Source organism: Mus caroli, unplaced genomic scaffold, assembly GCF_978045245.1.
Source record: "Mus caroli unplaced genomic scaffold, Mus_caroli_1 scaffold_17, whole genome shotgun sequence".
Taxonomy (NCBI): domain Eukaryota; kingdom Metazoa; phylum Chordata; class Mammalia; order Rodentia; family Muridae; genus Mus; species Mus caroli.
In genome coordinates this window covers 89595756-89623369 of record NW_028227272.1, presented here as the reverse complement: position 1 = coordinate 89623369, position 27614 = coordinate 89595756, and the positions used below count along the sequence as shown (strand labels likewise).

Here is a 27614-nt window from a genome sequence, read left to right as displayed (position 1 = left end):
ATGTGCTAACGATTGGCTCTGGGGGGTCACTGAGGTCTGCTTGAGGACATGGTGGCAATGGGACGTAAACCAGGGTTAATGCAAAACCTATATGATTCCCAAAGAGAAGATTACGACAGTGACCGACCGGAGCAGCCCTGGGGGCAGGTGTCTAAACGGGGATCCGCTTTAGCAAAGGGTCCCCAGGTAAAGCTTGGACACTCAGTGTGTGCTCTTAGGGTTGCCATGGCTGGTCATGGTGCTCACAGGGAACCGTGCCATGTGCCTCCCAGGTCCTTGGAGTGTTCAATATCAGACATGTCTATCAATTCAAGGCAGAATCACGGTGCATAAAGGAAAATGGAGAGTTTTTCCTTCCTTCCTTCCTTCCTTCCTTCCTTCCTTCCTTCCTTCCTTCCTTCCACCCAGATGGAAAGCAAAAGATAGAGGGTCAAGGGCAGTGCTCTGTATGCCCACTCTTCCCGTCTGAAGGCATTTCAGGTTAAGCAGGAGATTCTGGGGGGCTTCACCCAAGGATTTTAGTTCCCACTCTGCTAATCTCTCTAACTACCTAGAGTCTTAGGGAAGCAGTTCTTAAAAGCATTAATAATAACTGTGCCTAAGTGTTTCTAAGGAATGTTAGAATCTCTTCCTGTTTATTATTTTAGTTATTGGACACTAGACCTAGAAGAGTTTTGTGAGCATCAAGATTTCCCTGAATTCAGACTAAGGCCTAGAAGTTTCTCTGGGGCAACTGAGGATGTGGGAGAAAAGATCATACTTCTGTCTCTGTGAACAGCAGCAGTCCTTCATGACACCACTCATGAACAGCAGTCCTTCATGACATTACCCATGAACAGCAGTCCTTCATGACACCACTCATGAACAGCAGTCCTTCATGACATTACCCATGAACAGCAGTCCATCATGACACTGCCTGTGAACAAGAGTCCATCATGACACTACCCCATGAGCAACAGTTCACTATGATACTACCCATGAACAACAGCCTACCTTGATATTACCGAGTGAGATTTTAGTCAATGCCCCACTTCTGTGCAGAAGTTGTTAAAGTTTAGGTGGCTCTTGCTGCCTGAAGCAGGTTCTTCCCAGGTACCAGTAAGACTATACAGGCATAAGCAAGACACCTCCTCAGTTTGGTGCCTGGAGAAAGAGAGAAGAAACATGTAATGAATGGAAGCTAAGCCATTCCTTTGAATGTATTTCTTTGAGTTAGAGCACTGCAAAATCATATTGCTACTTAGAACACCATCTCAGTGAAACTGGGGTCTACGCTGATACACAGTCCTTGTTAGGAATGATTGTACGAAGCGCAGAAAGAGAGAAAAGAACCCAACAATGTAATACTGTCTCTGGTGAGGCTTCCGTTCTTAATCTTAAAATGTGTAAAAAGATTTCAGGATCCTTAACTCCGGGACCTGGGCTTTCACCCTGGCGCCATCGGGCCTGGGGGTGTGAACTTGGGCAATTATCTTAAGTACTTTTTAGTCCTTGGTTTCCTCTTGGGTCAAACTAGGCAATGAGACGAGATAATCTCTAAATTAGTTCCCACTCAAGCTGGGGTAACAAAATCTTGTCAGCAAAACAGAGGTATAGCTTCTTCACAAACGGGACCCCTTTACAGGCCACAACCCTGGAGGTTATCATCCTTCATGTCCCCAACCAGGGCTTCCACAGTGGTCTTCAGATTCTCCCTCTCCCTGTCCCTCTCTCTTCCCCTCCCTCCTCCTTCCCCTCTCCCTTTCTCTCTCCTCTTTTTCCCTTCCCCTACCCTCTCTCTGTTTTTGAATGGGCTTTGTAATTCATCTTCAGTTTCTCTAGCTATAAGTAACAAGCCTAATGTCCCACAGCCCTGATGTCTCTGCCCCTCAGCTTGGGAGGGGCCCAAGGAAGGGGCCCTCTGCCATCTCATGCTTGCCCTGCTTAACTTTGGGATGCTGATACCTGGCTCTCTATCCAACAGAGACAATGGCCATCCATATTAGTGTCATGGGGTCCCTGGGAACTTTCCCTGGGACACAGTATACATTTAGAAGACGTCGGCTATTGTTTGTATTTACCTTGGAGTCTTGTGGAAATTGAGAAAGGACTTTTGACAGAAACAACAACAAAGGGATCTGTGAAATCCTAAATTTAAAAATTCATGAAGTGGCCTTAATGTTGCGCTTTTTGAGATGTAATTAAACATTTATGCATTTCGATTTTTTTATTTCAGTTTTTTTTTATTTATTTAGGCCCAGTAAATTTCTTTTCTGGCATATTATGGCCCCTTAAAATATTCTGGGCACTGTTCCTAAGTCCCTCACGGTTCCAAAAGACTTGTCCCCAAATGTTGTACTTTGTAAACAACTTGAAGAAAACTTATGTCCTGGTAACAAAGCAGCTCACACCTGAGATCTGAAACTCGGGCCTCAGTGTATGCACGAGACCGCTAACGGAGAGTCTTCACATTGCTCTAGAAAAGAGCAGAACCTCCCCCGTCTGCCCTTGCTGACCTTAGGGGATTTGTTCCAGGAACCAACACCGCAGATATCTGCCACACAGAAGCCCCTGATATCAAATGGCAGATTATTTGTAGATAACTTGTGAGCATCTTCCTGTAGACTGTCCGGGTTACTGAAGTACTGGAGACAAGGTTGGATAAATGAATACCCATGAGACTGCGTTGCTAGGGAAGTCCATGTGTGCTCAGTGCAGGCACTTTTTCTTCTTCAAGTATTTTCAGCCTGGATTTGGTTGAATCCAGGGTTGTATCAGCTGCAGATGTGGAGGGATGAAAGATGACAGACAGACAGTACTGGGCTCATCACTCCAGGGTGCCTGCAGTCTCTAACAAGACCTGTACACAGTGCACACACAGGAAGCACCTAGCCTAGACAGGTTTCTGAAGGGCTCCCTCCCATTGTGTGTGTGTGTGTGTGTGTGTGTGTGTGTGTGTGTGTGTGTGTGTAGGGCACTCCTGCTACCTGTGGATGTTGCTCTGGGACACTCAGCTGTTGTGCATCTTCCATGGGGACAAATGACCTCCTAGCTAGCTGAAGGTCTGTGGCAGACAGCCCCTGTTGTCAGAGCACACTACCATGCCTACCTCTCCCCTTTCAATTTCAATTCTTTCAAGGCCTAACCACTTTCCCTTTTCCGCTTTGAAGGAACTCGGGAGTTTTCCCAAGGGTTTAGGTTTTCCTGTAAAGCTGTGTGCTGGGAAAGGCCATTAGGAAAAAACTGGTACACAGTGTCTCAAAGGACCCGGCCACTGACACACACACACACACACATACGCAAAAGGATTTTTCCCCCAAAGCTTTGATCAAATAAGTAAACTTCACCCTCCTCATTTTAGATCTGCATCTAAGTTCATTGTAGCTCATTTGAATCTGCCTCTTTCTTTCATGTTTTGTGTCGGAAAACCTTTGTAAGGTGTCCCGCCTTGGGGCTCTGGCAGCATTAGATAGTGCCCTTAGGAAGGGGGTACATTAACTCTAATCCACCTATGAGTGTTTCTGCTGTCCTCAGACCCGGGAAAGCACCGGCTGTTGCCAGGTGCCAAAAGCCCTCCTAGTGGCTCAGTTTCCGTCAAGGTCAATCTTAAGGTTTTCCCTGGGAGAACCTGTAAGTGTATCAGACTTCTCAGTCTCTGTCCATAGTGAAAGCCAAGGTTAGAAAGATATTCAAGCACCCAAAGGGAAGTCCTTTTCCTGTGGGTTGCCCCCACCTCCGTCACCAACACCCCCGCCCCCACGCCACCCTTAAAGCAACACAGTGGAATTAATCTGCAACTCCCCAGGCCCTCGTGAAGTACATTAATGGTGATGCATTAATTTTGTGCTCCTAGGAATTCCATATGCCCAGGTTCCATTAAAGCAAGTATTGACTAAAGCCCTCTCTGTTACTGAAAAAAAAAAAAAAAAGAGTTCAGTGTACTTGCCTGCCCTGAAATGCCGAACAGTGGGCATTTTTTTGCTTGCTGGATCTTTTTACTTTTGTACGCCGTGGCTGGTAAGTCATATTCTAGTCATTTGAGGCAAAAATGTAAACATTTGAAATAAGTCACTTCGTAAGTTCAGGATGACTTAATGGTCCCTTTTGGAATTCTGACCCAGGTATCTATCTCAGCCTCACTTGCCTGTGAGTGGCTTCACGGCGTTTCTGGTGCACTCATTTTATAATGCTACGAGAAAACGTACGGGAGGGACTCCTAATCTGACCGTACTCCTGGGACCCCAGCCCCAAATTTCAGAAAAGAATCAGAGGGTTCGACAGGGAGTAAGAGAGGGAATTGGAGTCAGACCTCTGATACATACTGGCTGTGTGCCTCTGTTTTTCCCTCTGTAGAAGGGGTTTCCAGATGCCCACCTTCCAAAGGGATGAAACAAGATAGACCAGGTGGGCGCCATTGCTCTGAGGCTAGCTGCCTGACTCCAGCTCCCAAACTGTCTTGGCTCTGATAACAAACTTTCATCACAGAGATTGCAAGACCATGCATGGAGACTTCCATGTGAGGGTTCTTCACCTAGCCCTGCACAGAAGCACCCTGTACCATTTAAAACACAAACCAGGAACACAGGCAAGTCAGTCTCCTTCATCCCCAACCTTTTATTTACCAAAGGAATCACATGGAATTCTGCCGAAGTGTTCACCAAATATTTACCAATACCAAGTTATTTAAAGATGAGGGGGAAACCTGGCAAATTGGTTCCACAGGACTCAGCACTTGGAGCCTTTTCTCCTTCAACTTGACCTCATGGTCACTTTAAATCCCGAAGCACCAGAAACCAAACCCAAGCCTTACCAAGGCACCACCTTGTGAAACCTGCATCGAGCCTGCCTCTTCAGAGAACAGGCAGGTGGGTCCAGATAGAGGCTTTATCTGTCATATGTAGCTCTGTTTCCCAGCAGAACATTGGGCATCCATGTTGCTGTCACCTACCAAAGCTCCTAGCATCTAGAAAATTCTACTGGGTCAGCTATGAGTATCAGGGGAGGGGAGTCTCTCTACTGTATAGGGTTTCGTCTTATTTGAGTGGTATATATCAAAGTGTGGCTTATCAACTAAGTAATAGAAATAGCCTACCCACTAAATAATAGGAATACAATAGATATGAATGAGATATTTGCAAACAAAGCAACCTGAAAACCGACTGCTAATGTTTTACAGGTATTGGGCAAGATCCTTAGTGATCTTAAGGAAAATAATGATTGTTTTCTTAAAGATAATTTTGGTTTTGTTAGATTTGCTTGTTTTATATTTTGTGCATGAGTGTTTTGCCTGCTTGTATGTTTGTGTACCACATGCATGCCTGGTGCCCTGGAGGCCAGAAGAGGTCTTTGCCTCCCCTCAAACTAGAATTACAGTTACAAATGATTCTGAGCTGCCATGTAGGTGCTAGGAACCAAACTCTGGTCTTCTACAAGAGCAACGCGTGCTCGTAACTGCAGTACTCTCTCTCCGCCTGGAAGATAGGTTCCATCTTGTCTTGTCAGACTGGTGAGGATGCAGGGGAAGTCCGCATTTAAATTAGCCAACACTGTAAAGCTAGACTTGGAGAAACTTTTCCCTCTTCGTTTGCCTCCCTCCAGAAACTTTTTAAGGCACTTGGAAACAAAGAAAGCAATCTTTAGCAACAGTTCAGAGTTTTACTTAAATTCATTTTCTTTTCCAGGACCAAATAGTTTTTCTTCTGCAGACGGCTCTCACAGCAGCAAAACCATAGGAGAGAACAGCATAGCCTGCTGCTTCTGAGTCTATGTTCCCTGTGTGTGTGTGTGTGTGGTATATATGTATGTATCTGTGTGTCTGTGTGTCTATGTATATCTGTGTGGGTGTATGGGTGAGAGAGAGTGTGAGAGTGTACGTCTGTGTCTGTGTCTCTGTATGTGTATTCATGTCTGTGTGTCTGTGTATGTTTACGTGTGTCTGTGTGTGTCTATGTGTGTGTCTGTGTGTGCCTGTTTGTATGTGTATGAATGTGTGTTAGAGAGTGTGTGTCTATGTCTGTGTGTGTGTCTGTGAGTGTGTCTATGTGAGAGTGTGTGTTTGTGAGTGGGTATGTCTGTCTGTGTAAGTGTATTTATGTCTGTGTGTGTACGTCTGTGAGTGTGTGTCTGAATGTGTATGTCTGTTTGTCTGTGTATGTGTATTTATGTCTCTGTGTGTGTGTGTGTGTTTGTATATGTCTGTGTGTATCTGTGAGTGTATATGTCTGTGTATGTCTCTGTGTGTCTGTGAGTGCATATGTCTGTATATGTGTATTTATGTCTGTTTGTGTATGTCTGTGAGTGCGTGCCTGTGAGTGTGTATGTCTGTCTGTGTATGAATATTTATGTCTGTTTGTGTGTTTGTCTGTGTCTCTGTGTGTGTGCCTGTTTGTATATGTGTGAGTATGTGCATAAATGTGTGTGTTAGAGTGTGTGTGTGTGTGTGTGTGTGTGTGCAGTTTCTGGGAGGTGAAATGATCCACCCTGTGCCCAGTGCCTGCTTCAAACCCTTCAGCTACTTGATGCTGAGGCTCTGGAGGCCACTGGGCAGTCCGTGCATCTGCCAACACACTGGCTGGGGGCAGGATCAGAGAATCTTTTCTGCTCTGAGAGTGATTCAGCCATTCTCAAAATAAATAAGTAGCAGAGTGCAGAGAGGAAGGACTGGAAAACATTGAAATCTGAGTCTGGAGGGCGGAGCTCTTCTCAGCAGGCTCCTGAGTCCTGAGCAGGGGGCAGTGCCCAATGGAAAGCCCTGAGGCCCTGCCACCTGGCTCTGTGCCATTCTCAGCTTCTGCTGGAACTTCACTTCTGTCATCTACAAAGCTGGGAGGCGGGTGCAGTGAAGGCTAAGGCGCTGACCGACTCAAAGCCTGATTAGATGTCTCCAGGAGCAATAGAACTTGCAAGGCATCCTCTTCCAGCCTCTAGCAGGTGACCTGCTCTGAGGAGTGTGTCCAAAGGGGGATGGAGAAGAGATGGCCACTGGGAGTGTGGGGGAGGGGCTAGTGAGGAGCAAGATGGAGTAGGGCCAGAGGGAGGATCGACCCACCTAGCCCAAGCTGCTGCAAAGGGACGGGAATAAATGCAGAGTGGAGTGGCTTAAGCAGGGGAAATCATCAAAACTATATTTCCCATGACTTTGGCAGCCTTAGGAAAAAAAAAGAAGAAAGGGAAAAAAATCTGTAAACACACAAAGTGCTCAATTGTCCGAGCCTAATGGCCAACTTCCCAAAGCTGGCCGGCCAGAGACCTTGGTGTTAATTCCTCAGCCAACTGGAAAAAAAAAAGATGGTGTGAGTTCTGTTGACTTAATTGCCAGAGCGTTGCTGAGTGAGGCTGCCTCCCGCCCCCCCCCCCCCCCTTGCGTATGCTGGGCCTTTCCTCATTACCTGCCCTACCTATCTCCACAATCTAGCCACAAACAGCTTTGGTTGACCACACCACTTCCCTATTGAAAGTTAATACTGTTTGACTCATTCGGTGCTGCTTAACCCGAAGCCAAAGAAAACAAGACAGAGAATAGCTGGCTTGTATGGAGTCTGGAAAGCCCTGCTCGGCCCTGCTTTCAAAGTCCTATACAGTAGCCTTACTATACCTCAGCTGCAGCTGCACAGAAAATGGAGGAAGCAGAGGTGACCGTGTGTGTGTGTGTGTGTGTGTGTGTGTGTGTGTTGGCGAGGGAGGTGGGGGTGGGGGTGGGGGATGGGGAAGAGAACAGGAAGGGAATGGGGTGCCCCGCCCCCCAGGCTGTAAGAGACAACAGAGCCGTCTGCCCAGTTCCGGGATTCTCTTTCTGGGCTCCAAAATTTGTCCTAACAGACAGCAGTGTCTGGGCTGAACAGATATAGTAAAAAGAAAGACTCAAAAACCCATTGGAAAGAGCGATTTTCCTATAGAAGACAGCAGAGAGAGGGGAGTTGGATCTCACCTGACCAGCTTCCCATAGGACAGTCCCTAGGTGACCAGGGACAAGGCCCACCACTGCCAAATGTGGGAAGGACTCAGAGGCAGAAAGTTGTCTTGGGTTGATAGGGAGGTAGCCACACTGCTCCCTACTCCTTGCCTGAGATGAGGTCACCAGGGGGTCAAATGGGGGTGGGAGGTGGGGTGTGCTCAGAATTTGGAATGAGTAGAACTCTCCCTTTGTAAGTGACCAGGCCGGTGCTCTGCAGGTACATGGCCGCTTGCTGATGGGTACTTGTGACTGATAGACAAGATTCTGCTCACTCGGCCGGCCGTTCCTGGATTGTAGCTGCCTCCCCTCCCCCTCCCCCTCCCCAGTCACACACCACAGTGGCTGAGAGACAGAGTCACCCCCAAACAACTTGAAAGTAACCTTTTCTTGAATGTGACACTCAGCCAGTGTGTTGCTCAAACACAACTGTGAACTGGCAGGTGCTCGGCGTCGGCCCTGTGCTGTCTCTTTGGTCCTTTTCCTTGAGGCCAGCCTAGAGCTCTGATTGGCAACTCCTCTTTTCCCCGTTCAGGGTTAGGGATTGATGGTGCCTTTTCTTTACCCCTTTTCCTAAGCACGGAGGGAGAAAGATCATTGTTGATGCTGCCAGCCGAGAACCCCGGAGAAGGACATCCAATCACTCGCTCGCTCGCTCGCTCTCTCTCTCTCACTCCTCCGTCCAGCCAGGTTTTACAGGGACATCACTCAGCCTCCTCCAAGAGGCCTCTGTTTATCTGGACTCTGTGCAAACATACTCAGCACCACTGCCAATCACATGTAGCATCAGCCGGAACAGGAGAAGAAGGACAGCTCATTAAGAGAAGTGAGAGATGGCAGGGTTGCTCAGGCCCAGCACTGAGCATGGAGATGGAGGTGGGGGCCTCTGGGTGTCTTCTCCTTCCTCCCAGGCCCGTGCAACCTAGGGCTTGCCCTGCTGAAGGCCGGAGTCCAGGTGCATTTCAGAGACTATAGAGCTCTCCTACCTCTGCCTGTGCTCTGCAGCTCAGACTTAACCTTTCATGGTTGTCTTCCCTGAAGTCCATCTGTGTCAGAGCTAGGCCGGTAGATGGGTAGGGACAGTTACATCAGGTTACTTTTTAATTACACTTTACAGAGGGGGTCCTGAGACCGTGCTTTCAGGAGAGTAGATAACAGCTGAGATCACAGGCTGGCAAAGGAGCAGGTCTTGCTGCGTGAGTTCCCTGCAGTTCTCCCACAGGCAGTCCCTGCCAGCCACCCCCACGGAGGACCACTGCTGGTCAGGAGCACAAGATAACCAGACAGCTTCTGCTCTAAGCTACAATTACCTCCTTAGTCACCAGACAAAGCAGGAGGTGAAGGAGGGTGATGACCACAGAGACAAACCCCTCTGCTCTCAGGACACCAGGGTCCCGTGGGAGCCACCACACCTGAAGTCTGTCACTCAAGGCCCAGAATGGAGAATGACTGATAGAGACTGCTGCTTTTTTTTCTCCCTGAATCCCAGGGCTCAGAGAGGGAGAGAGGAGTCCTGAAGCCTCAGGGAGCAAGAGAGGCGGGGCCTGTCAGCCTGTTGTCTGTGACTGTCAGGCTTGGTCTGGATTTGGCCTTCGCAGGCTTTACTGTTCCATGTGTGGATCAAGAAATAGTTTGTGTCTGATTGAGAAATGTGAATGTGTGTGTGTGTGTGTGCATGGGTGGATCACACACAGGTACACACACACATATATGACAAATGCATACATATATGTGTGACTTATATGTGTGTGTGATAGATATAATACATATATAGAACATGCTATATGTATATGTGATATAAACACATTGTATGTACATGTATGTACATATAACATATATGTGTGCTATCTTGTATATGTGTGTAGTAGACATGTGCTACATACATGTGTGTAATTTATATATGTATGTATGTATATATATGTGTGTGTATGTATATATACACACACATTACATATATATTACATATATGTATGATATGATAGAAGTATGTACTGTATACCAGCATGGTGAACATATGAGTTGATAGGAATATGTAGACATTCACATGTGTGAGTATGTGGTACGTGTGTATGTAGATGCATCTAATGCACATGGTATAAGCATGTGGCATATGCATGTGTGGCATAAGCATGTGTGTGAACACACACATGCATCAGAGAAAAGCAGAATCCACTCTGGCTGCTGACTCATGCCAGTGTGCTGTGCTCAGCTCTACACAAGGGACTTGTCTTACTTTTCGGCATGATGAAAAGAAAGTGAATGGGGTTTGGTGACAGATTTGACTCTGACAGGACAGTTCTTCAGGGAGCCACACTGCCCAGCCTGAGACTTTGCCTCAGCAGGTATCTTCACAGCAGTCATACTATGTCCACACAGCAGTCACACTGCTCACACACTTAGTTCTGGATTCCTTTGCCCCAAATGAATTAATTCTACTTTCCTCTAGTCTTGGGTAGGAAGGGTGGATGGCGCTGATCAAGAATGTCTGTTTGCTGGGTTAAAGCTGGTTTTTAGTCAGCATTTAGCCTTAGCAGGATGTGTGCCCGGAGCCTTAGGTACTAAGGATACAGCAGGATTCATGTCTCCATGGACTCAAGGTTCAGCGGGTGCAGACACACCACAGTGACACAACAGTGCTGTGGAAAAAGCCAGATGCTGAGGGTGAAGCCAGTGGGTAGAGTTCGTGCTTAGAATGCATAAAGCCCGGAGTTTAATCCCTAGCAATGTGTAAACTTGGTATGGTGTAGATACATGTCTCTGCAGTACTCAGAAAGACCAGGAGTTCAAGGTCATCCTACATAGTGGTTTCAAGATGAGCCTGGTTACATGGCAGCCTGTCTCACACACACACACACACACACACACCACACACACCACACACACACCACACACACACACACCATGCACCACACACACCATGCACCACACACACACACATACACCACACATACACACACACATACACACACCACACACACATACACACACACACATACACACACACACCACACACACACACACACCACACACACATACACACACACACACACATATACACACACCACACACACACACACATATACACACACACACACACACGTACACACACACATACACACACATACACACACACACTCACACACCACACACACACACACACCACACACACACACACATACACCACACACCACACACACACACACACACACTCACATACACCACACATACACACACCACACACACACACACACCACACACACATATACACACACACACACCACACACACACATATACACACACCACACACACATACACACACACACTCACACACACACACACATACACACACACCACACACACACACCACACACATATATACACACCACACACACACACAGTCAGAGCTCTAAAGACTGTCTTAATGGTTAGGTGGGGACAAGCTCTAAAGACCAGGTATTTGCCTAAAAGAAACACTAAGGAAATTGAGCCAAGGCATCCCATGAAGTTGTTAAGAAGCAGCAAGCGTAGAGCCATCCAGTCAGCCCCAGCAGAGGAGATGGGGGCGGCAGACGTAATTGCCATGGGTGCCCTTGGGAGGAATTCACCTTAGTCCTTTAATTCCAGACTTGCAGATAAGGAGCCTACAGAAGAGTCTGCAGGAAGCACAGACTTAGGACAGGGGGTGCCAGATGGGTAGTGGTGTCTCCTTCTCAGCAGGGAGGAGTCTGAAGCTGCATTAACACCCTGGCCCTCAGGGGCACTCTGAGCTCTAACCTGCTACATGTCCTAAATAGAACAATAAGCTCTGTATGAGCACCATGGTCCCTGCTGTGGTCACACTCCCTCTGATGGCAAGGCAGGTCCCGCTTCTCCCGCAAGAATTCTGAGGAGTCTCTAACTCCATGCTACTCAACCTATGGGTTGCAACCCCGCTGGCAAACGTCTCTCTCCAAAAATATTTACATTATGATTCATAACAGTCGTAAAATTACTGTTATGAGGTAGCAATGAAAAACAATGTTGCAGTTGGGGTTCACCACAACGTGAGGAGCTGTATTAAAGGGCCGCAGCATTAGGAAAGCTGAGAACCACTGTTGTCACCAAGGCCATCTAGCCACAGCAGGAGATACGACAATCAGCAGGAAGAGCCTCTCTGTATATACCTAAGAACGTTTTAAAAACAGGCCAAAAGATCACCAGTCTTCACACCAAACGGGGCCATCACAAAGTGGCCATGAACTTAGAGTACAACCAGCCTTTGGTAAATATGAGCCCTGCACATGCCAACTCATTCAACAATGAACAGAAATGTTCTTCTTTAAAAAACAAACAAACAAACGCATGTCTATTAAGCGGGAAGACTTTTCTTCTTGTTGTTCTCCAAAAGATACAATGTAAAAAAAAAAAAAAATCTGAGTTTCAGACAATGGAAAGAATTCAGGAAGACATGCATGGGTTGTAGGTACAAATATGGGGCCGTTTAGATCAGAAGCTTGAATGCCACCGGCTTGGTAGTATACAGAAATCAAGCAATCAGTCACCCACATATACTGAGGTAGGGATTGTAAGTGGTATTTTATTCTCCAGCTCTCTGCAAAGCAGAAGTCTGTAGGAGAAGGGAAGTCATGGAGCTCGTGGGAAATTCACGGGCCGGGGGGGGGGGGGGAGCCCCTCCCCCCTCCTCTCACACATATACCTGGCACCAGCAACAGCGGCAGCACACAGATCTTTCTAGAAACTGAAGTTCTACAGGTCTTTACATTTCCTAGCAAGAGTCTCCAGGTGCTCCGGGCGTAGAGATCCCTCAGAGGGCTGCAAACCACTGTGCCCCTCTGGCCCTCCTCACCCATGGGTCACACTGGGGACAGAAGTGGGACAAAGAGGAGTGCATGACCTGTGATCTAGTCTCAATTGGGTTGTGTCTCTGTATTTCTTCACTTAGGCAGGGATGGGGTCACCAAAATCAAAACAACTCATTCTGGGTGCTCTGGGTGTCAGATGGGAGGACTGGGGCACTGAGGGTGGGTTGGGACCCGTATTCTTCCTCCATCTGGCTGTGTGAGATGGGTTAAACGTTATAACCTCTCTGAACTTGACTTGTCATCTGTCATTTTAAAAGATATGGCTGATTTCTCTGGTCCTTTTCTAGTTCTTCGGTGTAACAGCTGTGTCCTGTTTTCTTGGCATGATGGCATGAGAGGAAATGAAGAGACGAGATGAAACCATCTAAGTTCACATAACATCAGACAATCTGTAAAAACATACACATATAAAATGTATTAGGGTATATATTAGCATACATCATATAATATCATTGCACGTTTTAGGTATAGCATGTGGATTAATTTAAATGAAGTTTAATTAATTTAAATGTTTGCTAAACTGATTTTTTTCTCTCTCTCTTCCTCCTTTTACGATGCTAGCACTGAGACTTGGGGCCTCGTGAATGTTTGGAAGCAGTTTCGCACTGAGCTACATGCCCAGTGCTTTGTAATATGTGAATAATATGCAATAGGAGACGGTATTTCTCAACATTTAATTAGCTGGGAGATAGCCGGTTTGCTGGTCGGAAGGCTTGTCTTACTTGCAAGACAGTTCAAGGAAGGGTCAGAGCTGAGTTCAGTGCAGTTAGCCACTGACTGGGACACAAAGAAGGTGAGGTGTTCTCTACACTGCCCTTCCTCTTCCATAGTCATAAAACTGCCCCAACCAAAGAAGAGTGAGCCTCTTATACCCAGATCATGTAGCCACCATTGGGTTGGCTGAAGGATATTTTCTGAAATGCAGATGTCATTTTAAAGGTGAATATATAAAATTCACCATTAATTTTAGGAGAACCACAGTTTACACACACATACACACACACAAAGAGAGAGAGAGAGAGAGAGAGAGAGAGAGAGAGAGAGAGAGAGAGAGAGAGAGAGAATATTTTCAGTGTTGCCATTTTGTATAGACTTTTCCAATCTGCTCAGCAGGACAAGACTTTCAGTATATGCCATGTGATCTATCAAGAAAACCAGAAAACTGCGGTCAGAAATAGGAGCTGACAGGTTGGCTAATCAAATGTTTCCAGGAAAATCTGGCAATTCCACCTCATTGCCTTGATAGAGAACCAGATGCTCTATTTCAGTCATTTCCAGCCACAGACCACAGTGGTGCCCTGGCAAAGGCAGCTGAGGTGGTAGTGAGTTGTGCATGCTATTCTGCTCTGTTTTTAACAGAAAGAAGATGGCAACTGACCTCATTATCTACCATAAAATACAATAACGTTTAGGGGTGCTCTGATGGGCAGCCACCTCAGGGAAATAGAGAGATCTGTCTGGGATGGAGCCACTGGGCAGAGTAGCATGAGTTTACTTTATTATAGCTTTCTCTTCCCATTTTTTGTTGTTTTCTAGGCTGTGCATTTATATTAACATTCTGAGTTGAGTGTTTTCTCAAAATATGTAAAAAAATAATAATAGAATATCTGGGACCTCCTTTCAGCTCTGTGCGAGCTTCAGAAAGATGCACCCAGTACCTTGTGGTCACAGCTTGAAGCCCCACTCTGCAAACCTTCACGATGGACTCGCAGTGAACTTGAAAGCCCAGGTTACCAGAACGTGTGTGTTTAGTCTACGTTACAGTCCTCCGGTGGTTTGATCCAGTGTTGAATTCCCTGTTACCCTCCAGAGCCCAGTAATCAGTAAGAGTGAAGCGGGGATTTCATAGTGGGCACTTTCCATACTCCTGCATTTAAAATTCAGGGGGCAAATTGATATTTTAATAGCATGCAGATCCAGGAAACTAAAGACATAAAGCATTCATTTTCCCCCAGCCTGAGAGTTTCCATCGGAAGCTCCTATGTTCCATGCAAAATATTGCTGTTTGGCACACAAAGCCCAAGGGTTTCAGAAGAGAATTAGGGGCTCTTGATTGTAAATGCACTTGGGGCCACGCCTTGAACATGATGATGCCCTGAGTTCCCTGGGTGTCCTGGTGTTGCAAATCTCTAACACCCTGTGAACGTGGGGTTCAGGCTTTCTTTCAGGCAGAACCTCTCCTACAGACTCCCAGAATGCACACGGGGAGAGCGTGGAATGAAGTATTCCCTAATCCAGAGCATTAAACCCAGCTCGAGACTTTCTAGACTCATGGGGCTTAGGAAGCAGCTCTGAGAAGCCGGGCCCAGTCATTCCTGCCAGAGCAGGCAGTCATCAGTTAATCTCTGTAAATGACTACAATTCTGGCAGGTGTCAGCTGCTATGAAAACAGATCACATATTAGGAGTCCTTTTTTTTTTTAATTGAGTAACGAGGGAAGAGAAATAAAAATAATATGTCACGTGTGTTGGCCACATAGTGGCTTGCCCGCTTGCCACAAACAGCTAATTCCTGTTTAAGTTCTCAGTGATCAAGTCCCCAAATGTACAGAGCCAGACACTCAGATAGCCATTCTTCAAAGGCTGGCCAGAGACACCACCATAACTAATGCTCTGACTTTAGAATGATCATGCACACAAGTGAGGGGGCACGCACACACACACACACACACACACACACACACACACACACACACACACATGCCCTTCCTATGGCTACACACTGTCCTTCATGGTGTTCTTCCAAAATGTCACTGGGTGCCTCAGGAATGCAAGGCTGCAACACAGACAAAGCCTGCTGCAAGCTCTTGCTGACCCACATTCTTTCTGAGACCATACAAGCTATCCAGCGTCATGTTTCCCACCTTCCTCTTCCTTGACTGGCATGAGAGACCACGGCAGACACTTAAAAGGGGCCGCATCACGCTTTAAATGGCTTTAGAGCTTGAATTGTTTTCTGTGAGAAAGCTTGAGGTTTCTCAGGTGGGATGAGGAGTGGGACTGACTGGGTCGCAAAGAAAAGAAGAGGAAGGATCCAGAGAGGGCTGCACACGGAACTACATATACTAAGACTGAGCAAGGTAGAAGGCTCTAGAAAAAGAAGTTTCTGTACTTCTGCTGGTAAAAGGCTGGAGGGGGTGGCTCAGGGACTTGGCCTCTTTTGTCCATAGAGCTTTAAATACTCCGGCTACAAGAGGCCTCTCCCATGCGCCCCGGCCGAGCCTGCGTGACTCAGGGTGTTTGTGTTTGAGTCCAGTGTTGTGAGCTCTGAATGACAGTCCAGATTTGCCGTGGCGATACGTGGAAAGAGCGAGCGCTGCATGTGAACTACACAAATATTATGCTTAAGCTTTTTTTTTTTTCCCTCCATTTGGAGCCAAACAGGTCTTGTCAGTGATAAAAATCGCTGCAATATAGTGGGCCCTTTTTCTGGCCTGGAATCTGAGACCGTGTTGGCAGTGCCAAGGAGGCCCCGTAGCAGGAAGAAATAGCAAGCCGCGGGGATTTGAAACCATAACACAACTTCTACGACATAATTTTATAATTGTTGCAATCGGGAACTAGGTGGTGGGCGGGGTAGCCTTGTAACCACTCCTGTGCTGGGAGAATGGTCCAGGGTCCTCTGTGTAGCTCTGGGCTGGGATGGGGTAGCAGCAACAACATTTCTATGGGCAGAAGCCAACGGCTTCCCCTGTGTTGTTGTGAGGCTGTGTACAGGAGGATGATTGTGGCTCAGGCTGTGTAACCATTGACAGGAAAATGGCCCTGGCTCAGTCAAGGGTTCTAGTCAAACAAACCTTGAGAATGAGGAGGAAACAACTAAGTCGGCCTCTTAAAAGGAGGAATGGATCTCCACTGTGACTGTGTGGGAGGCTGGGCTCCTCTACAATCTCCAGCCTGTATGATACTTTGAAAGGGATGGAGAGAGAGAAAAAAAAAAAAACTGGAGGCCCAGCCCTCCTGACTGGCCCATGTGGATGCCCCTACTTGCTGTTTCCTGGTAACAGAGACACCTACCACCCTTACAAGACAGCATCCCACCTTGCTTTCATTCCCGAGGCCCTGGGAAAATCAGCAGATCAGCTGGCCACTCCCTCTGAGCTCCCAAGGGCCTGGCCTACTAGAAATATTGGAACAGACCCAGGCTGCACCTTTCTGCCTACTTCCTCCTAGGGATCCGCCCAGGGAGTGGGCTTCAGGGAAGAAAGGATGCTTCTGAGGAGCCTGTAGGAAGGAGGAAGGGGCTTGGGTGTGTGAGGGCAGAGAGGGATGCCCTGTGCCTGCCTGCATGTAACAGGAAATCTCACTCCTCAGCTGTGGGTTTGCAGCTGCACCCAATTTCCTGTTGAAGGGACACGCTGCTACGTTCCAGGGCCCACTCTGGCACCTCTCAGACCTGCTGCTCAGGTTTTCAAGAAGGCAGGGCATTCTTGACCCCAGGAGGGCACCTTTTTTGGCTGCCACAGTTCTGTTCCCAGCCCAAGGCCCACAGCCAACAAGCAACGGGCTTCTTACCCAGGGCCACCATCGGCAGTTCCACTCACTAGTGTCTCTCGTTCTGCCCACCCGAGGGGATGTGCGGAGAGCTGTGGGCACCGAGTCCCAGACTGAGGCAACAGCCAGGGACCAGTGGGCTGAAGGAACCTCAGCCGGCTATCGGAAGGATAGCCCTGGTTCCCACAGGCAGCCAGCCCAAGGGGCAATGTCCAACAAGCTCACCTTGGGGGTGAAGGGAGAGGGAGGGGAAAGATAAGAAAAGTCCCCTCCACAACACGTTTTCTGATCTCTTCCCTCCCTCCTTCCCTGCCTCCCTCTCCTCCTCCTCCTCCCTTCCCCTCCCGGTCCCTACACTAGGACATCGGCAGAAACTAGATGATCAGACCAAGCCCGGGAGTTTGTCCTTTTCCGAGCGGCTCAGTGAATTGGAGCAGCTGCGGCGCACGGCCATGAGGGTCAGCCCGCACCACCCAGCCCCCACGCCCAACCCTCGGGCCTCCTTGAACCACTCCACTGCCTTTAACCCTCAGCCTCAAAGTCAGATGCAGGGTAAGTACCCCACGGAGCCCACTACCCTCTGTCTTTGCTGGAGTCCCAGGCGCAGAAAGCACCGGGGCTGCCAGGCCTTTCTGGGTGCTCTAAGGGAACTGCTGAAACCCCGCAGCATCAGCTGGGAGCTTAATGAGGAAAACGCTGTTCCATCTGCGGAGTATCTCTACTCTGAGAAGTGTGGCTGCTGAACGTGGGAGGGAATCGTGGCTGTGGAAGCCATATGTGTACATGGCTACACGCGTGTATCTCTCTTGGTACCCTTGCAGTTATCGGTTCCAGGTATCAAACTCCACAGGAGTTCAATATGTCCTAGTACTTGCCTAGGCCTGTGAACATCATCCTGGAGACTGTAATCCGTTCTGCGGCTAACATCTAACATGCTATTCATGCTATGTTGACAATCACTAAGTTATATTACTTAAGGAATCCTGACGAAAATACATTTCAATATGTGTACATTTAAAAAGCTGTATTATCAACCCACCTTCAGTTTAATCTTTAGCTATAGAACCTACAGATACAAATAGCCTCCTGTATAGAAGCTGACGAGAGGTTTTTGTAAGACTCTTTTCTACTATGTTGTTTTCTTATCTATCCATTAGTCTTGAAGCCACGATACACACAGTTGCTTGCATGTATGTATGTATGCATGTATGCGTTATGTATACATGTATAAACACACATACACATACAAATCCAGCAAGGGATTTTTAAGTTCTTGTCGCCTTTAGATTTCATGCTAAGTTTTCATTTAATATCTCTTCTTTCAAAATATGAAGAAGGAGGCATGCATGTGTATGTATGTGGTGTGGGCTGTATCAGGCAGAACATTTTCAGCTCAGTAGTGTGAGTTCTGTTCACTCTGTGGGCCAGTCACCAGTGGCAAACATGCTGTAAGATGTAATAACTGCACATAGCCTCTGTGCCAAGTTAGATAATGCTCACTGCATTTCCCCAGTCGGACGGCTGACGTCGGAATCTGTTTGTTCAGTGATATACCATTATAATAACTGAAAGGCAGTTTTCTCTGTGACACAGCTATTTATATGGCATGCTTACAGCAATACTCCTGCAGAGATGCAGGCCTGGGCAACTCGAATGAAGGGATGAGCAGCCCATACAGAGAAAGGGGCAGAGGATGGGCAGCAGGAGTGGGGCTCTGACCTTCACAGAAAGCAAAGACTAGTGTCCTCTGAGCTTCACAGGAGACGTACAGGCAGCATCTACTTGATAAAGTTTTTATCTGAGCCGATGGCTGTCTCTGGGGAGAAACACATGCAGGGCTCACAAATAGGCCCACATTTTCCAGAATGTAATATAGAAAGCCTATACCCCCAGGCATGGTGATACAGTTCAGTTACCATAGTACTTGCAGGATGGAGACAGCAGAATCAAGAGTTCAAGGCCAGCCATGGCTACGTAGCCAGCTTGAAGCCAATCAGAGATACATGAGACCGTGTTAGCACAGCATGGTGCCTCTCTTTTATATGAACAGACACAAAAAATTAGGCTTTCTTCCTAGGTATGTTTAGAAAAAGGCCACACCAAAATCCTTAGGTGTTTGTGTGTGTGTGTGTGTGTGTGTATGTGTGTTTAATAGTGACAAATAATCACTCAAAATACCCACACTAATTTTCCAAGGTCCCACAGTGCAGCTCGGTGGTGAATTGAGGCAAATGACACTTTAGGTGAGATGGATGGACTGTGGGAGAAGGAGATGTCCAAGGACATTTTTCTGCCTTCTGTTTACCCTCACTTAAGTTCACATACGTTTCCTCCGGGACCCCATGTCTAAAACCCAAAGAAAAGGCTGTTCTCTTGCCCTCTCCTGGCTGCCCTGAGCGCCAGTGAGCTGAGAAGGAGGCTGGTCTTTTACTTACAGACAGTCAAACCCAAACTGGTAAGCGTCTTGAAAGCCAGTGCCAAACCATGCAGGAGCAAAATCAGATGGTCGCCTCTGCCTGCCTCGTGAACCTGGACTGCTTCTGTTTGCCATCTTACATGCCTCGTCCCTAGAAACTGCAGAGGGTGGGTGGGGGTGCTCAGGGGAGCCCTGGGCCTTTGGATCCGCCCACCTGTGCACAGAGGCATGGTCATGGACAGGTGGGTGTGCATCAGTGGCTCTCCAGAGCACTGCACTTGCTCTTAGAGTGTCCTAGGGGCTTGGTTGGTACTCTGAGAAGATGTGTGGACTATATTGTGGATGTTTTTTTTTTATTTCTCCAGTATATAAATTTAATAAGCGGGGATTTACTGGCCTCCAGGCAGACGCGCGGTTTCAAACCTCATTGAAGATATTGCATATAAAACCAATTTCTCTTTCTTGTGTTCTCTCTCCCACCTGCTGGGTTTTTCTCCTCTCTTCTTTCTTCCTTCTCCCTTCTCCGGCTCTCCTCTCGCATCTCTTCTTTTCTTATAAGAAAGTGCTATTTTATTCAAATCTAGTTTTGAGTGGACTCCTGATTTTTTTTCACCCTTGAAATGTAAACATTAACAGGGATAGTGTAACAGACAAGCTCTTCACATTGTTCCTGGCGTTACGGACAGTTACTGCCTGGTCCTAGCCATAGAGCACACGTGCCTATTTAAGGTGGGGATTTAAGCGATGCACCATGGGTCTGTGGCTCTCTGAAATGGCAGTCACAGTTTTAAGAAAACTATTCCAGAAGTAGCCAGGGCGGTGTTCCCTGGACATCACAGAGAGAATGCTTGTCAGTCTTAGAGGTGTCAGTCACTGCAGGGAGGCATCTGTGGAGAAGCAGAAGACTGCAGGCTGGGGCCACCCCTTGGCTCTGCCAGCAGAGGATCATGGGTATAGAATATCACATTTCCTTATCTTACCAAATAGACACCTCAAGTGATCTGCACTGGGGTTCAGATGGCGAGGGAGGACAGTTACCATGCCACCAAACCACTGTTTTGTTTGTTGAGGTTTTAACTTTAAAACAGCAGAGGTTAATTTCGACTTCCTATTTGAGCAAGTCTTTGAGTGGAACAGAAAGCTGTTTTGTCATGGCTGCCTGTTCACGCAAGTCGGGACACCATTGTTAAGTCCTGCCAAATTTCAGGACTTTTCTCTGCAGGAGATGGAGCAGATTACAGAGTTCTGGGGTATCGGGGCCTGGTCCCTCACACCTCCCTCTCGGGAATGGCTCCGAGCAACACATGTGGGTCATTTTAGGTCTTGGGCTCTGATTTCCTCGGGAACCATCATGAAGGTGTCGTGACTTCCGCCTATGGGGGGGGGGGGGGTAGGGGGGATGCAGATGAGGTGTAAAGATACTGATTCCGAAATCCTTCAGACCCAATACGTACTCTAAGCCTCTTGCTGTAAATTTTAACTTTCCTCGGATTCGTTGTGATGAAGCTGAGCTCAGACTTCGAGGTCTACACTGTTCTTTTTGCTCGGTAATCTCTGGTGTGACTTTTAGACAGAAACACAGTCTCTCCAACTTCTTCCAGCTTTGTTAGGGGATAGACATGAAGTCAAATCCAGACCTCTCTGAAGGCACAGGCAGGAAGGTGGTGTGGAGGGGCACACTTGTGCTCCTGGCTCAGGGACTGGTGTGCTACTGGGCCGACAGGCATGGAGAGGTGTTGGGCTAGCCACTCGTGTAGAAGATGTGGACTGAATGTGTTTGGTTGTAATTGGAGATTGATGCTGCTGTCGACGTTGATAATAACATCAGACTGTGTGCTGGATGTCTTGCTAAGTCATGTTTCGGGGAAGGGAAGGAAGCGTTTCCACCTTCCAGAGTAAGGAGCGAACTCCTGCATCCAGAGAGCCAGGCCACAAGAGCATGTGAAAACAGCTTGTCCTGCCCACCACCAACTCAACTCACATAGCATAACTAGCATAAGCAGGGGGAGAGACAGGGACCTGCAAGCCCTTGCCGCCCTGGGGTAAAGCATGGGACTGCTCAGAATCTCTGCCTGCTTTTCTCTGCCTCCCCCCACCCCCCAATCAGTGTGGCGTGTGTGTGTGTGTGTGTGTGTGTGTGTGTGTGTGTGTGCGCGCGCTACCTTTTGTGTTTGTCTCTCTGTCTTTGTCATATGCCTGTCTCCACCCCTAGTCACATACATGTTTAAAGCCAGTGTGGGATGGGCCTGCTGATTTCCTAGGCCATTTCCATTTTCTGCACACAGCATAAAGTTCTAAAAATTAACCCTTGCAGCTTGCTTATAGCACTAAGTAATTTTTCCCTTAAAAATTACTCCTGTCTGTAATTACTCCGAAGAGCTGCAGGACCGGAGTTGTACACGCACAACACGCCAGAATCAGATGTTCACGCAATAAACAGGGAAGTGGGGAGGGGAAGGGAGAAAGAAGAGGTGGATAAGAGAAAACCCTGAAAAAAAAAAAAAAAGAGTGCGGACTACAGAGCCCCTGCTACCTGGTGTGTGAGTCCCTGCCCATGTCACGTGGTATGTGTTGCCACGCCTCTGTCACATGGTATGTGCTGCCCCGCCCCTACCACGTGGTGCGTGCTCCCCTCCTCTCACCCCACAGTGAGAAGACAGAAGGAGTAGTCCAAGTATATAGAAAGAGAAGCGCTTCTAGGCAGGAACTGAGGACGCCCTGCCATGTGCATATATATTCTTAGCTGGTGCAACACAAACTCTATGTCTAAAGAAAGTATGAAAGTGTGGGCTAAGGAACCGTACCATAGACATTCAGGAGAAGAGAAAGATGGGTGTCAGGGAGGAAGCGCCAACAGGCCTTGGTGTTCTCCTTATCAGGGCCCCTCATCTCTTGAGTGTGAGGTGCTAACACAACCTGCCACCTTAAGGATGGGCACAGGTGCCAGCACCTTGGACCCTAAAACTGTGCAGTGTCACGACCTTGGTGTATTATGTATTAACCTTGCCCCCAAACACTTAATCAGCCCTTCAAAGAATCACTTACCACTTAAACTGACACCACCTTTGTAACCCAAAACCACAGTTTAATAGGACCTGGTTTCCAAAGCGTTTCATGACTGTTGCTCAAAGAGGTCTGCCCATGTTCTCAGGATCCTGTTAGTCCCTTGTGGACACCTTTTCTGATTACAAGGGAAAAATCACTTACTATGGGGCTTGGTCTCTATGATCAAATCGTCCTTCGAACTTCTCCCTAAGGGTAATGACTCTGGCGGCTGCACTCAGGTGCATTAAACCTCGTCCTCCGGACCTTTCAGTGGTCTTTTGTGTACTTGCTGAATGGTGATGTTAAAGATTAGAGGCTTCAAAAGGAACGTCCTTAGCTGATAAGGTGGGAAGAATACTGTCCCAAACTGGCTACGGCATATACTCTAAGATTTTTAGCAAGAAGTTTAACCTCTTAAAGCCTCTGTCTTCCCATCTGCAAAATGGGAATGGTAATTGTTCTTGTCAGAATGTCCTTTGAGCGGTCACTGTTATAATCCTTGTCGACAACACCATCTTGGCTAGTTTTCCTGTGGCTGACGCAACATACGGACCACAGATTTAGTGACTTAAAACAATGAGAGTTTATTCTCTCAAAATTGGAGGCTACAAGTCCCAACATTAAGGTGACACGAGGTGGCACTCCCATTGAAGGCCTAAGAGAAGGACTCTCTGGCCTCCTCTAACCCTTGCCAGCCCCAGGCACTCATTGGTCCATGGCTGCATCCTTCCTACCCCCTCTCTTCTGACAGTTCTTCTCTGTTCCATCTCTCCTTCTTCTCCTTTAAAGGTCACGTGTCACTGGATCTAGACCTAGGTTACTCAAGACAGCGTCAGGCCCTTCACTTAGCTGTGTGTGTGAGAGACCAGCCCCTTTGCCAGTGAGATCCTCGTCACAATCTAACGATCAGAATATGGCCCTGGCCTTTCTGGTGTCACCGTTCAGTGCCCGAGATCAAAACCAAGATATTGATGTCATCAGAACATTAGCCGATGGATCCCGGTCAGTCCCGTGAGCACCTTCCCATGTGTCCCTCAGAGTAGACCTAGTGTCAAGATAAATGTGAGTTCATGCCTGTGTGTCCCTGTCTTGTCATCTGCACTTCAGCATCTCAGCCCTTCATTTGCCAGAGCCATGTCATGATTCTTCCATTCCCCAGGTCAGAGAATAGAGTTTCTTTCTTTTTTTTTTTTTTTTTCTGGGCAAGATCAGCTATATAGTGTTTCTAGAGCACCCATACAGATGAAGCCAAAGGGTCAATGGTGGTGGGAAAGGGAGGCTTCCATCCCCCTACCCCAATACCTAGGGTGTAATGTCAGAACACAGGAGTCCTGGAGCCTCCAGAATCCTGTGGCCACATAGATAGCAGCGAGCAGAGAAACAAAACTTGCCCTGATGCCCAAAGCCAGCCATTTGGGAGGAACTCAAGAATTCGACCTCCAGATGAAGCCAGGCCAGAGGCAGGCATGTTGTTGTTTTGTAGGACCAAGCAGCAGGCGTTACCACAGAGTCTTGTCAACCAGATTCCCATGCCAAAAGGACCATGGTTTGCGTTGGGCCCCGGTCATGCCAAGCCACAGGTCACAGATCACAGATAGCCTTTCAAGTCTGGAGGGGGAAGAGAATTTTTAACAGCAGCTGTGAAGCTTTGTCAAAGTTTACCAAAAGTTTGGCCCGAGAGAACAGTGTCAGGCTGAAAGGGCCACCTAGGCGTTCTCCCAGTGCTGGGCTTTGTAAGTGCAGCCCAAAGGCTTCATCACTCTGTCTTGTCTTGTTTCCCCCTGGCTCCCAGGACACCCCATCCTAACTCTAGGGGACCATGAACTAAGGCACATGGTACCCCTTATCTTAATAGCCGCCTAGTACCCAGTCTCTGCCCTGTTACCACACTTCTTGGCCCCACACAGACTCTATATTCATATTAAACAATTGCCTGCAGAGCTGCAGAACAGCCCATTGTTGTGGAGATTAAAGGTAGGGATCTCGGAAAGCCTGCAAACGCACTGTTTACTGACAAGCCTCCCATCTCTCCACGGAGTTTCCTCCCATAATCCCTTTCTGGCAGGACATTTTATGTGTCAATGTCGGGCGATTCGGTTACCCAGGCACAGTCAATATGACAAACTAATAAGGAGAAAAATAGAGTAGAACTCACCCTGAAAACAAACACAGATCAGTCAGGTGCCTCTCTGTGCATGCCTGAGAACAGAGCAAGAAAGAAGTGGGACAGGGACTGTGCTATTTCCTTGTTCTGTTGATCTCTGTAACCAGGTGATGGAGGGTCTTCAGGCTGAGTCCTAGCTGAGCCTGGCTCCTTTGAGCAGTGCTTACCACTTTAAAAGTAGAGCATTTTCAGAGCAAACAGAACCATGTTTCCTGAGCTAGAATGAGCCTCTAAGCCACTGGTAGTAGAGGCTGGCCAGAAGGGACCCTTACTTCTGACTCAGGTCGAAAGGTTACAGAACCTGGGCCTCCCTCATTGCTCAGTGTCTCCCTCGGGCACATGCAAGGCTTAGAACCTTCCAGACATATTTGCAAGAGTTGAACCGTCACTGATGGTTCAAATTCTGATCTCCATGGATCATAACCTTACCGTTTTTTAGAAAGCTGGTGTCTTAGTTAGGATTTTGCTGCTGTGAACAGACACCATGACCAAGGCAAGACTTATAAAGAACAGCATTTAATTGGGGCTGGCTTACAGGTTCAGAGGTTTCATCCATTATCATCAAGGTGGGAACATGGCAGAGTTCAGACAGGCATGGTGCAGGAGGAGCTGAGAGTTCTACATCGCCACCTGAAGGCTGCTAGCAGAATAGTGACTTCCAGGTAGCTAGGGTGAGTGAGGGTCTTAAGCCCATGCCCACAGTGACATGCCTACTCTGACAGGGCCACACTTTCTAATAGTGCCACTCTCTGGGCCAAGCATATACAAACCATCACAGGTGGGTATTCATTTTAAACACAAAACTGCAGCCTTTTCCTCTAAGAGGGGATTATGTGGATGGAATCTCTCTGCCATATCAGATGGGTAGACACCTTCCATGCCATCCAACAACTATGGGATGCCGTCTGAGGACACCAAGTCTGTCTGTCCCTGGTTCCTTCCTGCCCCATCTTAATTCTCACACAGTTTCACTTGTTGAGGCACTGAATTTGGGGTTCCAGGATGTAGCACAGGTAAACTCATCAAGACTTGGGCACAGGGTTGACCAGTCAGTCCTGGGAGTGTGGCAGGGGATGTGCTAGAACCATGCTGCTCTGGAATGAAGAGACGCCACTGATGGATTAAAGTAGAACTTCCCCAGAAAGGTCTATGAACTGGTCTTCTCGTGGGTGGGATGGTTCACCTATTAGGGCCGTCTCCAGCTTCGTGGCAGGAGTGGTCCTCTCCCCATGAGGCGTTCCAGGACCAGATCCGAGGCTCAGAGCTAAATCTTTGCTGTTTCCTCTCCGCACACTTTGAAGGGCTGCTTCGGGTGGCTTTGAGAGAGTATCTTCAGACCAAAAGGGGCAGAGGACTAATGAGACTGAGGACTGCTCGCCTTAGAGTTGCTGCTCACACAAGGGAAATGAACACGATGGCTTTATGGCGTCTCCTGGGACGACAGCACTGCCTCGGCCACTCTCCTTCCATTAGCACATCTCTCTGCACATATCAGATGGCAAATTACAGAACGATAAGGTTATTAAAATATCTGTAAAAGTCAGCCCAGGCTCAAGGGCTTGACTTGGCCCTCCTGCCCGTTCCGAGGTTTATTTACATCTCCCAAGGTCAGCTCGCCAGCATCTGTATTTTGTGGTAAACCGCCCACTCCACAGACCAACCGGAACGGCCCACTTTTGAGGCTGCGCTTCCATTGGTTTTCCAGTAAGGCACTGGCACTCTTAAGAGTGAGCCCAGAGCTCTTCAGACCTAATCCTACTGTCACCCCTACCCAATTTTAAAACTTCAGGGTAGGTGCGTGACCGTGTCTGCAGCCAGATTATCATCAGAGTAGTTGAGGCACGAAAGACTAGCATAATGATATTGTTGGGTTCACACACTTACCAAAGGCAATTATAAAGCCTTCATAGTTCATGTTGACCAGAACAGATTGCGAATGGTCTGGTGAGGTCACAGGCAGAGGAAATACCCTCTAGAAGGCTCAGGTGGGCCACTCCTTCTTTTTCATAGTGCCTGACACTCCCCACCCCCGTATATATCTTTCTCTGGGGGTGTGGGGGTGGGGATGTATATGGGTGAGCACACACACACATGTACTCCTGAAAGTCGGAGGACAGCCTCAGGTGTTGGAGGACGGTCTCAAATGTCAGCCTCCAATAACTGCCACATTTGCTTGAGACAGGGCCTCTTATTAGCCTTTTGCTTTGCCCAGTGGTTAGGCTAGAAGACCAGCCAACTCCAGAAGTCCCCCTGTCTGTATCTCCTATCTCGCTGTAATCCTTGAGGTAACCGCCATGTGCCGCCACATCCTGTCCTCGGGATGAAACTGAGGGCCTCCTACTTGTGAGGAGAGAGCTTCACGGACTGAATCTCCCACTGCCTGGCACTGCTCTCTACAGTTTCCTAGGCCTTGCTGTCAGGCAAGTGAGTCACTGCTTGGTCCTAAACATTTTGTAATTGTGGGCACAGTATCTTGAAGGGATTAGAGTCACCCCTAACACCCTCAGGGAAACCGACCTCGATGCCCTAGAGCCCCCACCCCACCCTGCTGCTTCTGATTGGCAGACTTTTGTGGTAGTGGTGGGGGTGATACTTTTTGCTGTGTGATCAAGCTTAGAGAGGCTAAGAGCCACCATATGTTGCTAAATGAGAGAAGCCACTGCCCAGACATGGATCTGTCTGATTTAATATGATTTTCCATAA

General features: G+C 47.8%; 1 protein-coding gene across 2 annotated transcripts in view; it reads left to right on the top strand.

Annotated features, from left to right (window-relative positions):
• The window catches only part of Runx1 (RUNX family transcription factor 1), a 224038-nt gene that overhangs the window by 162863 nt on the left and 33561 nt on the right, over nt 1-27614 (top strand). The window contains exon 6 of one of the 2 annotated variants that reach the window (XM_021184936.3): nt 17647-17838. The exons of the other annotated variant lie outside the window; for it this stretch is intronic. Within the exon in view, the coding sequence (XP_021040595.1) occupies nt 17647-17838 (192 nt within the window). The remainder of the gene's footprint in view (nt 1-17646; nt 17839-27614) is intronic. 2 annotated transcript variants of the gene reach the window in all.